The sequence below is a fragment of the Balaenoptera physalus genome, assembly GCF_965194825.1.
Source record: "Balaenoptera physalus genome assembly, chromosome: 4".
NCBI classification, from domain to species: Eukaryota; Metazoa; Chordata; class Mammalia; order Artiodactyla; family Balaenopteridae; genus Balaenoptera; species Balaenoptera physalus.
The window spans coordinates 32,350,825-32,363,055 of NC_138891.1; the positions used below are offsets into that span (position 1 = coordinate 32,350,825).

General features: G+C 44.0%; 1 protein-coding gene and 1 long non-coding RNA gene across 8 annotated transcripts in view; one reads left to right on the forward strand and one right to left on the reverse strand.

The window, feature by feature from the left end:
• LOC309659726 overlaps positions 1–6,487 on the reverse strand; it is a 94,112-nt gene extending 87,625 nt beyond the window's left edge. For all 3 annotated transcript variants that reach the window (XR_014262911.1, XR_014262912.1, XR_014262913.1), the window contains exon 1: positions 117–6,487. This is a non-coding gene — a long non-coding RNA (uncharacterized lncRNA). The remainder of the gene's footprint in view (positions 1–116) is intronic.
• Positions 6,488–6,694: 207 nt separating this feature from the next.
• TSC22D2 (TSC22 domain family member 2) overlaps positions 6,695–12,231 on the forward strand; it is a 49,448-nt gene continuing 43,911 nt past the window's right edge. The window contains exon 1 of one of the 5 annotated variants that reach the window (XR_014262907.1): positions 6,695–9,682. Coding sequence is in view for 4 of the 5 variants with exons in the window: in XM_082459541.1 (XP_082315667.1) it covers positions 7,704–9,682 (1,979 nt within the window). In the remaining variant the exon portion in view is untranslated. The remainder of the gene's footprint in view (positions 9,683–12,231) is intronic. The other 4 variants (XM_082459541.1, XM_082459538.1, XM_082459539.1 and 1 more) reach the window with 4 other exon arrangements.

Here is a 12,231-nt window from a genome sequence, read left to right on the forward strand (position 1 = left end):
TAACAGAGAAATAGCCCATGAAACTGAGTAAAATTCCCTTAAAGGGAAATACGAAGTAGTAATCTCTAAAAGAAACTTAACCCACCAATACCAAACTGTATGGCCTTGCCTCCTACCTCTTCCATAAAGGTTCCTCCTCTGTGGCTCTTTTACGACTCACTGAATGCTTCCAAGTGTCCCTAGATTTATCTATGTATATTTTTATCTCACTGGAAAAATGAGGCTCAGCTCTGAGCCTCCCTAAAATTAGCTCTACTTGTTAGAAGTTCTTCTTGTCAGGTGGTTCTATCACACTTATCTAATAATTGCATTTAAGCAAAACGGTTTTTTTCGCTGTTGTTCAGAGCTGTTTTTTCTCTTTCTTTTATTTTTTAAATGGGGCATTTCACATTCTTCTTGAGTAATCAAAATCACTGCCATTAACTTAGTTTAGGGTTTCACTGAGAAAAAGATTTCTCTCTTACAGGTATTAAGCTTTTGTTTTGCTATAAAGTTATTAAATGTCTATATAAGAACTGTCACGTGGATTCTTAGATATTTCTACCACTTTGGTATGACAAAATTATAGCCCTATAAACTTATCTTTGACTATATAATGAGAAGTTTAGATCTGTCTAAACATAATACACAACATAGTCTAAACTATGAGAGACTAAGAAAACAAAAAGGTTTCTTTTTAAATGTAAATCAGATCATGTTAATCCTCTCCTTATAACCCTCCTGTGGCTTCCCATTATACTTAAAATAAAATACAGGTTTTTTCACTTGGCCCTGCTCTCTCCAGATGCCTCCCGCTCCCTCCCCACCACACACTGGTTTCAACCTCAGGGTCATTGTCTGCACCTGTCTCTCCTCCTTAAATGCTGGCTATTGACAACGAGCTTGCCCTTGGCTCAAAGAGCCTTTCCTAGGGCCCACCTGGCACACACCTAAGGTGCCCTGGCTCCCACCTTCCATGATTGCTTTGTTTCTTCTTAACACTTATGAATATTTGAAATTACAACTTTTTTATTTGGTGTCTCTTTCCCTACTAAAACATAAGACCTATTAGAACAAGAGGTATAAGTGTTTTCCCCAAGTCTAGCAAAGAAGCCAGCATATAGTGGGCTTCTAAATATGTTTTGAATGAAGGAACAAGTAGATATTTAAAGCAGTTTGCTCAAAATATAAGGCTGGTGCTACTAGGAGATTTTTTTCTTTCACCAAAATATAATATTTCAAATGAAATATTAAAAAGCAAAATTATTTTAAACACAGTAGTTAAGCTGAAAGAAATTCAGTAGAGAATATTTGGATAATGTGAATGAATCATTACCACATAATTTCTTTCTTGAAAATATGCATTTCTGTGGAAAGGGTTGATTATTTTTTCCTTCGAGGGTAGAACCGTTGTACTGATGGAGTACCTATACAGAAAGTAAGAATGAAATTTTTATAAACAAAAAATCTAGAATTAGATCAGTCAGTGAGTAAACATTTGCAGTATGCAAAAAAAGAAAAATTAGTATCAAAATCCAGAAAAGACAGTGTGAAGATGGAGAAAATATTCTAAATATTTGAAGATGAAAATATATTTTTATCTAGTCAATTTAGGTTAAAAATAGGTAAGTGCCACAAAATGGATGTCATAGTAATAATACTATTATGATTATTCCTTAGGGATTTGACGGCCGCAACTGGAATGACCCTATGGTTAACATTTCACCTTGATTTTGCATTTTTCCTTTATTTCCCTTCTTTTCCAAAGATCCCAGGCAACAGATGGGGAAGGGAAGTGAGTATTAATTTGCAGAGAAGCAGCTCATTACATGGACATTTTAAGTAATACCCAAATCCTTGTGCAAACATGGATCATGAGTTGAGATTTTAATGAGAATGAATGCTGTCAAAGTAGGATTTCAAGTATTCTAAAGTTTAAGCTAAAAGTGTTTTGTTTCCAGTGAGGAAAGAACTAGTTAGTTTTGAATTAAAATGTAACTTCAAATACAAAGTAGTCAAGATTCTATCTGTGCCTTTCAACCCTTTGTTCCTATGAATTAAAAGTAGTCCAATTAACCAGGTTAGAATGACCAACAGATTATCAGTCAACAACACTTAGACCACCTTCGTGTCCATATAAAGCTTATACAAGTTTCTACACTCAAACACACTTTTTAAAAACTTTGTAAGATGATAGTAGTAACATACATAGGGAACTATAACCCAGAAGTCTAGAAATTGGCAATGTCTTTCAATGCTCTTTTATTATTTATTTTTTTATTTTTGGCTGTGTTGGGTCTTCGTTTCTGTGCGAGGGCTTTCTCTAGTTGCGGCAAGTGGGGGCCACTCTTCATCGCGGTGCGCAGGCCTCTCACTATTGCTGCCTCTCTTGTTGCGGAGCACAGGCTCCAGACGTGCAGGCTCAGTAGTTGTGGCTCACGGGCCTAGTTGCTCTGCGGCATGTGGGATCCTCCCAGACCAGGGCTCGAACCCGTGTCCCCTGCATTGGCAGGCAGATTCTCAAACACTGCACCACCAGGGAAGCCTTCAATGCTCTTTTGTGTTAAAGTTACAACTTAAAAGTAAAGGTATGTCATCACTTGAAATGATACATAATCACATCTGTGCATATACCAAATTCATATACACAAGAAGGACAGAATAGATGGTGATGATTTCACATTACCAATGATAGGCCATTAAATGTCTGTAAATAACTAGTTCATCTATGACAGAATATGGCTTCTTCCTAAAATCATGTACACTTTGTAACTTTCTTTAATTAACAAATTGTATTGAAAACATTACTGCCAATAGCATCACATTGAGTTCTATCTTTCCAAAGATGCCAAAACACTGCCATATGTTATTTTTTTCCATCCATTCTGTCTCTGGGGTTGGTAGTTTAACGGCCTCTTTACCACAATGGTGCTTCTTTTTAGTAATGGGGAAACTGAGGGATTAATATAGACTTGTCAGCAGTCAGAAAACAAGTCTATAGCAAAACTGGAGCTTACTCTTGATCTCAAGTTCTCTCCAATTAGGCAACTCAGATTTCTTTTATACCAAATGGTAACATATAATGTTAAAAAAAAAAAAAAGGAATATAGTCATTAATAGATTTTCTATTGAAGTTGCCCTACACTGCAGCATTTAAGCTAGATTTCAAAACCACAGAACTAATGTTTTAGATTCTAAGTTAAGTTCCATAATAAAAGAAAACAAGCTTTAATAGGACATTGTATTTATTATTAGTTCAAAATTCACCCTTTTCTTCCACCAAATTGCTCTATTTTGCCTGAAGTTCAAAGGTCTTTGGAACTCAAGGAAATCTTCACTATTAAAAAACGACATCATTGTTTGATAGTATATTGAACTCTAGAAGAGTAGCTATAGAACTTTTCTTACATGTGAAAATTTTACACACTTCATTCTCAAAGTTTGTACATCTCAATCAGATTATGTTTTTCTTTATAAGAGTATTCATGGAATTTCATTAGCCTTAGTCCTCTTTTGTTACCTTTTTTTCCCCCTTTTTGGATAATATTACACAACAGCTTCACTGCAGGGGGTTATTAATAAGATATTGTTCCAGAAATGGAACCCCAGGTAAATCATAGTAATAAGTCCAGTACTACTTGTTCAGACAACTGATATTTATTTCCAGCAAATGTTTTTTGGAACCTGAAAACTAGTCCTCCACTTTGTATTTTTCTAACAATTTAGTGATAAAAATATAGAAAATAAACATGTTATTTCTAAATCCCAGAAAAATTTGTTGGCTGGGATACAAGCTGTCCAATTCCTAATGCACACAAGGGAACGCTCAATAAATGTCACCGTCTGACTGACAGTACTAATTCTAAAGGTTACTTCTCTTAACCTAGACAGTTGCTTCATTTCTACTGAAAATATGATTTTCTTTACTCTATCCCAGAGTGTTTGGATTAATGTACCATTACTAATTTAAATATGATACGCATTCATTGAAAAAAAAAAAAAAAGTCAGGTTTTCTTGAGTATTTCTGCAGTTTACATTCCAGGATCTTGTGACTATGAAACAGTTTTCCATCTGGTAACTGATATGGTTAGATGATAACCTAGCAGAATTTGGGGATAGGATGCTCTCAAATGATGAAAAGATCTTGCTGCCATAGTTGTTTCTTGCTTTGTTTTGTTTTGTCTTTTTCCAATCGGCAGAAATAGTCCTTAGTTTCTAAGTCATTTTTCCCCCTGCATTGTTCTTCCTAAATATGCTTCCCATACATTGCTTCAGATTAAGTCTTTGAGGGAAGAACAAAGTGTAGAACAAGTCAAGTTGGAGGTCCTTGAGCAGTAACCAAGGATTCCCACAGTTTCCACCTACAGTTTCTGGGTGCAGGCAGGAAGCCAGGATAGTTGCAGTAAGACCCCTAGTCTTGAGGTATGGAACTCCAGGGATCTCCCCAGTTCCAGTGTGTTAGACTACCGAGTTACTTATTATGAACTCTCCACACACACATACTTGCATGTACATCCTGCTTTCTATCATTTTAACTAGTTACGTGACAGCTTTTAATTTTTTGTGGACCAACCAGAAATTACATAGCTTTTTGTAGTTATATGATTTTTTGCTCTCTATAAAATGATTTCAAACTTATTTGCAACAACCAGAATTCTTATCATTTCTTAATAGAAGTTTTATGCAATAAGTTCCTAACGTTTTTAAAGAGCAAATGTATAAAAGAAGCTAGGGCCTTTAAAGCTTTTGGAAAACTTACTTTCAAGAGAACTATTTTATTAGTTGAAACACACACAAATCCTTAAACAGATAAATAAAACATTTTAACTTTATAAATCTTATTTTTTTGCTAGATGTCTTTTAACATCTTTAACCCCATCCTTACCAGAAATATAGCCCATTACTGATGTGTTCTAAATTATCTTTGCCATCATTTTCATTTCATAATAAATACTTTACATGTTCTTTAAGGAGAAACGGTCTTACAGATTACTTTAAGATGATTCCTTTAAATGTGTGATTTAAGAGTATCATAACAAGTAATCAAGAAGTTGATGTTATAAAATAATGTAATGGGACAAGCAGGCATACAATGCTTATTTTTCCAAAAGCCACACAGGCAACATCACCCAATGGTCACCCCTTTTAACAATCTGGGAAATCAATCCAAAATGAAATTAAGTTTTTATAAATTCATATTGGATGTAACCAGTTGATCTAACTTACTGATGGAAAACTGTCTCTAACAATTCCTGAAATTACAGATTTAGAACTGAAACATTCCATTAGCTATCTCTGCCACAATAGCAGCATAATGTTACTCTCTCACACCTTCTTAAGAAACAGGGATGTTATTATGTGGTCTTATTTCACATCCTGACCTCAGTCACTTGGGTATGGAGGACATGGGTTCTACTAAAGTTAAACGACAAATCTCTGTATATTATTTACAACTAAGGACCCAAAAAATTCTCTGTAAATTTTAATTACCAAAACATACTTTGGGATAAAAAGTATTTCTATTCTTCAAAGATTAGAGAACTGAGTACAGTGATTAACTGATTTATGTCAGTCATCATGGTATGACAGCTAAAGCTGTAATAGATGTGAAATTTTGAATTCCATCAAGACATTTTAGATTTTACCTAAATGATATATTAGTATGTCAAAGTTCAAGAGCTGCCTTCCTCTTTTTTTTTTTAACTGTTTAAAAGAATGGCCTTACCATTTTCTTTCACCAGAAGGCAACTAAGTGATAAATTCTCCAGTACTTTCATAGCTGCTTTCTGGACAGGAAAGGGTGCTTTCTAACTTGTTCTGATTGTTCATGGCCCAATCCAAAACATCTAACACTCTGGCTCCAACTAGGAGTTTTAGAATACACAAAAGAAAGAGCTACAACTATTTAACGCAGTAGGTTCTACATTTATGGAGCCCATAAGCTGATTTCATGCTGAAAGTAAAAACAATCTCAAGATGTTTAAATGAACTCTTCGATGCTGGAATCACAACAAACTCAGGAAAATTAGGAATATGTTGGTAACCTCCAATCTTTTTTTAAACTGACCTCACCCTGGGCAAGAAACCATCTCCTGATGCCATTGTTGGAGACAGAATTTCTGGCTATAAGATCCTTTTTCTGATTCAATCTGGCTTGCTATTCTTGGTTAATCATCCCCATTTCTCTCAACGTTTCACTCCTCTGACTATAGTGGATAACATTTATTATCAGGAAAGACTTTTTTAAGTGATTCGGTTCCTCCAGCCGTCTCCCTCCTTATCCTAGCTAAACCCCCCCCCCAACCCCCATTCCTATCGCCTTGTTTCACTAAGATTTTGCTAAACATTAGACACAGCAAGCACATGACCTCCAGTCTTCCAGTGTCTCGGAATAAACCGATATAAAACCATTCGATTGGCGCGGCTGTAAGTTTTTCTAGGCTTGGAATTTAAGAGTCTTTAGTTCTTCAACTCTTAAAGACCTATAGCGCAAAATTTAAATTTAAAAAATTTTTAAATTAAAAAAAAAAACCGCTCCCCTTTTTTAACCTTTAGCCCCGCCCATCGCCCCCCCCCAGCCTCCACGCGAAACTCCGCAGGAAACCGGAGGGGGCGGGGCGGTGACGTCACGACGCCGGTGCGTCACGGAACGGCGGCGGCTGCGGCGCTGGTGGTGGCTGCGGCAGCGGCGGCATTTTAGTCGGCAGCGGCGGCGTTAGCGGGGCTGCTGCTCCTCCCAGCATCCCTGGCGCGGCCATTTCAGCCCCATCTTGGCTGAGGGGAGGGAGCTGCAGCCGCCGCTTCAGCAGTTTGAATTTCAGTTTCTCCAGAGCCTGTGAACCGGTCGCACCGAGGAGGAGCCGAAGAAGCTACCGCCGCTACCTCACACAGCCAGAACGCCGCCGCTTGCCAGCCCGCCGGCCGCCGCCCCTCATTCTCTCAAGAGCCGCGAGGGGAGGCCGAGACCGCCGCCGCCGCCGCCCGCCCGCGGGGGTGGCTCCCCCTGTAAGGGGAGGACCGAGCCGGCTTTCCCCTCCCCCGGAGCGGGTTTCCGCCAGAGACAGTCGACATGTCCCTGGGGCTGAGCTCCGGCTAGAGCCGGGGAGGGAGGGCCGCCCGGCCGCACCGAAGCTCCGCCGCCCGCCCGCGGCTCCCGGCTGAATCAGGAATCCCTGGCTCCGGACTCGCCACTCCTCCTTCTTCCCTCTCGGCGTCCGAGAGCCCGGAGCTGACGCCGGCACTGGCTCGAGGAGCGGGACAGCACCGCCCCTCACGCCGCCGCCGCCGCCTCCTCCCTTTCGCCCTCCCACTCCCACCCCCCAGCCTAGGCCTGCTGACCGCGCGGAGCGCCGAGCTGGACTGACCACGGCGGCCTGGAGACGCGAGGAGGAAGCAGCCGGCCCGCCCCTGGGATCAAGCTTTCGCCGCCACTGGGGGCATTGAATTGAGGTGCCGCGACTGCGGGAGGCGAGAAGGAAGGAGGAGCCGCCGCGCGAGTGAGACGGGGGCAGAGCTGAAGAGACCGACACGGAGAAGGAAACGGGAGGAGGATGTCTCGCGGAGCGGCCGACGCACGGATCAACCCGTGACTCTTACAGCGGCGGGCCTCAGACCCCAGCGCGGACGCGGACTTTGTCTTTGGGGGCCCTGCTCTGCCCTTCCTGGTTTCCGGCAAGATCGCAGAGGAGCCGGCGTGCCTCTCTGCCCTCCAGCCTTCCTCACCATGTCCAAGATGCCGGCCAAGAAGAAGAGCTGCTTCCAGATCACCAGTGTCACCACGGCCCAGGTGGCCACTAGCATCACCGAGGACACCGAGAGCCTGGACGATCCGGACGAGTCACGCACAGAGGACGTCTCCTCCGAGATATTCGACGTTTCTCGGGCCACGGATTACGGCCCCGAGGAGGTCTGCGAGCGCAGCTCCTCCGAAGAGACGCTCAACAATGTTGGGGATGCGGAGACTCCCGGTACCGTCTCCCCCAACCTCGTCCTGGACGGACAGCTGGCGGCCGCGGCGGCCACTCCCGCCAACGGAGGAGGAGCCGCTTCGGCCCGCAGCGTGGCTGGGGCGCTGGCCAGTACCCTAGCGGCGGCCGCCACCTCGGCCCCCTCCCCGGGGGCCCCCGGAGCCCCCCCGGTAGCGGGCCCCTCCGCCGGGCCAGGGACTGCCGCCCCCTCGCAGCCCCCCACCACTTGTAGTTCCCGTTTCCGCGTGATCAAGCTGGACCACGGCAGCGGGGAGCCGTATAGACGCGGCCGATGGACGTGCATGGAATACTATGAGCGGGATTCCGACAGCAGCGTCCTGACGCGGTCCGGGGATTGCATTAGGCACAGCAATACTTTTGATCAGACTGCGGATCGGGACAGCGGCCTGGGCGCCACCGGAGGGTCCGTGGTGGTGGTGGTGGCCTCCATGCCGGGGGCGCACGGACCCGACTCGGGAACTGACAGTTCCTTGACTGCTGTGTCACAGCTACCCCCGTCGGAGAAAATGAGCCAGCCCGCCCCGGCCCCGCCGCAGAGTTTTGGCGTTGGGCAGCCGCAGCCGCAGCCGCCGCCCGTAGGTGGGGCTGTGGCTCCGAGCTCGGCTCCGCTGCCGCCGTTCCCGGGAGCCGCGGCCGGGCCGCCGCAGATGATGGCAGCCCCGCCGCCCAGCCAGCCCCAGGGCGCCGCGCCTGGCTCCGTCCCCCCGGGGCCCAACGGACAGGGCCTGCCGCTGACGAATGTAACCCTGGCGCAGCCCGGCCTGGCCCTGCCTCCGCAGCCCGGCCCGGCCGTGGGCGCTTCTGTCGCGCCGCCGCCCCAGCAGTTCGCGTATCCCCAGGCTCAGATTCCGCCGGGCCATCTGCTGCCCGTCCAGCCCGCTGGCCAGAGTGAGTACCTGCAGCCGCACATGGCCGGCCTGCAGCCGCCCAGCCCGGCGCAGCCCTCGTCCGCGGGCGCCGGAGCGGGCCCCGCCGCGTTGGCCGGCCTCCCCGCGGGCCCCGGCCAGAACGCCTCCTCCACGGGCGCGCAGATTATGGGCGCGGCCTCCCTGCCTGGCGAAGCCGTGGCCCCGGGGCCGGGCCCCGCGCAGGGCGGACCGGCCGCCCCCGGTCAGCCGGCCGGAGTGCCCCCGGCTGCCGTGGGAGGCGCGGCGCAGTCGGGCCTGGTTCCCGCCGGGGCCGGGCAGCCGCAGCACGCGCCTCCGCCGCAGATGGGCGGCAGCGGCACGCCCTCGGCAGTGCCCGGCGGCCCTCACGCCGTGGTGCCCGGAGTTCCGAACGTGCCTGCAGCCGCGCCCGCTCCCAGCGTGCCTAGTGTGTCTACCACTTCTGTTACTATGCCAAATGTACCCGCGCCCTTGGCCCAGGCGCAGCAGCTGAGCAGCCATCCTCCGGTCAGCAGGAGCGGCAGCATCATCCAGCACGTGGGGCTGCCTTTAGCGCCAGGCACGGCCAGTGCACCGACGAGTCTACCGCAGTCTGACCTAAGCCAGTTTCAGACTCAGACCCAGCCTTTAGTCGGGCAAGTTGACGATACTAGAAGAAAATCCGAACCCCTACCTCAACCACCACTTTCTCTCATTGCTGAAACTAAGCCTGTTGTGAAGCCTCCTGTTGCAGATGCCCTGGCAAACCCCCTTCAGTTAACACCTATGAACAGTCTCTCCACCTCTGTATTCAGCATAGCTATTCCTGTTGATGGTGATGAAGACAGGTATGGAAATTTTATTTGAAATATTTGATGGGAATGCTTGACCGGACTTTGTAGTTTAGGATGCAACTGTGGGAGATTCTTTTCTCAATTTGAGGCTCTTAATGTTTCTAAATATAAAAGTTAGTTTGTGTTTAGTAAAATTGATTCATCGGTTCTTGAAAAGACATTAATTTTAGATTACTGATGTTAAAAAAGATGTGTAAGGAGAGAATTGGCGTCACAGTTGTTTAGAAGCACTAAATTGGATAGGAATGCAACATCGTTGATTCAAAAGGGCGGATTTTAGTTTAATCCTCTCAATTTAGAAGTGGTGGCTAGTAGGTTATGCCGTGTAGGGTTGTCCCTTTATTAGATATCAATCACACTTGAACACTTAATGGCAGAGTGTTTTGTCAGTGTGAGTTTTGAGACTGAGAGATAAAATTAAACATTTCCCATTCTGGAAAACCAGAAAGCCCTCTAGTAGAGAAAGAACCACGTAAGGTATCTCCTCCAATGTATCTGGAAAGGCTGGAGAGATCATGGTGAAATGTCAGATCCGGCTTTGAAGATCGTATCTTCTTTAGCCCTTTAGTAAAAGAGGATAGAAGGTCAGGAGGCGTCCCAGTGACTTCTTTAAGATGCTTTTTTTTTTTTTTTTTTAAAGCAAAAAGTGTATTGGAAAGATGTTCTTATCTTCCATCAATCTTTTTACTACAGGCAAGGGAGGTAGGAGACTCTTGACAGTAGTGAAAGCTGTAGTTCTTGAAATTAGAGTAATTTTATAGTAAAAGTATAAATGTTAACAATTGGCTCCCTGTATTTAGGGGGGATGCTTTTAAATAGTTTAAGGGAAAATTGGTGTATTGCTATACCAGTTCCAGTACAGTTGATGTTTGGTTATGGTTTAATGAGGATTTTAAGTGGTTTTGAGGAAATGTCACATGAAAATTTGATGTAGTGTGTATAATACAAATGTTTAAAAACTGACTTATTACCAGATATTACATTTAAAAATTACAGAGAAAGTTTCAGGTACTTTACAGTTAGAAATTTATTTTCTGAGGTTTTTGTTTTGAGAGAGGTTAATTTTAGATGTGTTGAAAGAGCAGAACTGTTTTTATAGATTTCTTGAATAATTGGTATGTAGACTACAATGAGAGCTGTTAAAGCTTTTTCTTCCTATTTTCTTCTGAGTTCCTTCACATTCTTTTCTTTTTCCTTTCGAATTAGCCTTGTATTTTTGTTATATACTTCTGTTGGTTTGAAAAATGCTCACTGAAATTCATCTTCTTTGCCTTTTGTAATTCAAAGTTCATCTTTTTTTTGTAGGTGACTTGTTTGTGGGGAGTCTTTCTTCCATTTGAGAACTCTTAGAGGGTACCACGTGTCCATGAGTGAGCTCAGCTAGCTAGTCATGGAGAAATTTTATATGGATGGGACTACCAAGTAAAGACACTGATTCCACAAGCCACTCAAAAATCCCTCTTTACATTTTCTGCCATATTTCACTTCTCACACGTAGGGGCACACCTGAAATGCCACTTGAGTTTATTTGTTCACCTTTGGTAATAGTCAACATGGTAATAGTCAACAGGCATCTTCCCGTTTCTAGCTGCCAGAAGCCAGTTTTTTGTGATGGGTTCGTAAATAACCATTTGCTTACTACCTCTCTGTTCCTGTTCACACTGTATCTCTTCAAGAAATGATGACTGGTTTTCTCAACCCCTCACTACCCCAAAAACACATGCACACCTATGAATGAAGGATGTGTTTTCTCTCCTCTTCACACCTCTCAGTTTACAGCATTTGTAATTACATTCCCCAGAACTTTTTGGTGACGATATGGTATGAAGCAGAGAGATCTGTTGATAAATGGAAACTCTGGGATGTATTCTTTAGGGTATGACCTCAAAGATGCATTTATTTCTTCTCTTACTTTATTAAAAGAGTTGAATTTCAAGAATCTCATTTCCAAATTTGTGACTATTTGAACTACAGATACTACTGTATCAGTGTTCTTATCAATTGTAACAGTTAATCCAGTGCAGGGGTTTTCATGTGTGTATAGTCCTATTTTAAATGTGGCGCTTCCCTCCCCCACCCAGTCTTTTAAAATCTTCATTGCTTATCAAATGTGCATTTCTAATTTTTGTTATAACTTTTTCATTGGTTTCTAATTTAACATGCCAGTTTCCAAGTTGTACTCTTACACATTTGACCGTTTTTGTCACTGGACCAACACACCTGGTGAAGGAATAAATCCATTAAGTAGAAATCATTTTGGGGTCTTTTTAAATTTGTTTTTTAATGGCAAGCCTTTGTAAAAGAGAGAGCATTTTTAAAGTTGTATTCTTGAAATTAAGTAACAGTTTTTCCAGGCGTATGTTTAAATTACTGAGATGACTACTTTTGAGGAGATAGTACTAACAAAATCATGATTTTAATGTGATTTTAGGTTGCCTTCTTAAATTAAAATCTTCATACAATTTTATTTGCAGTCATTCAGATGTAAAATAAAGCATATTGGAGTGAGAGGTCTTGAGTAATTATTAATAGGCTGACAAATT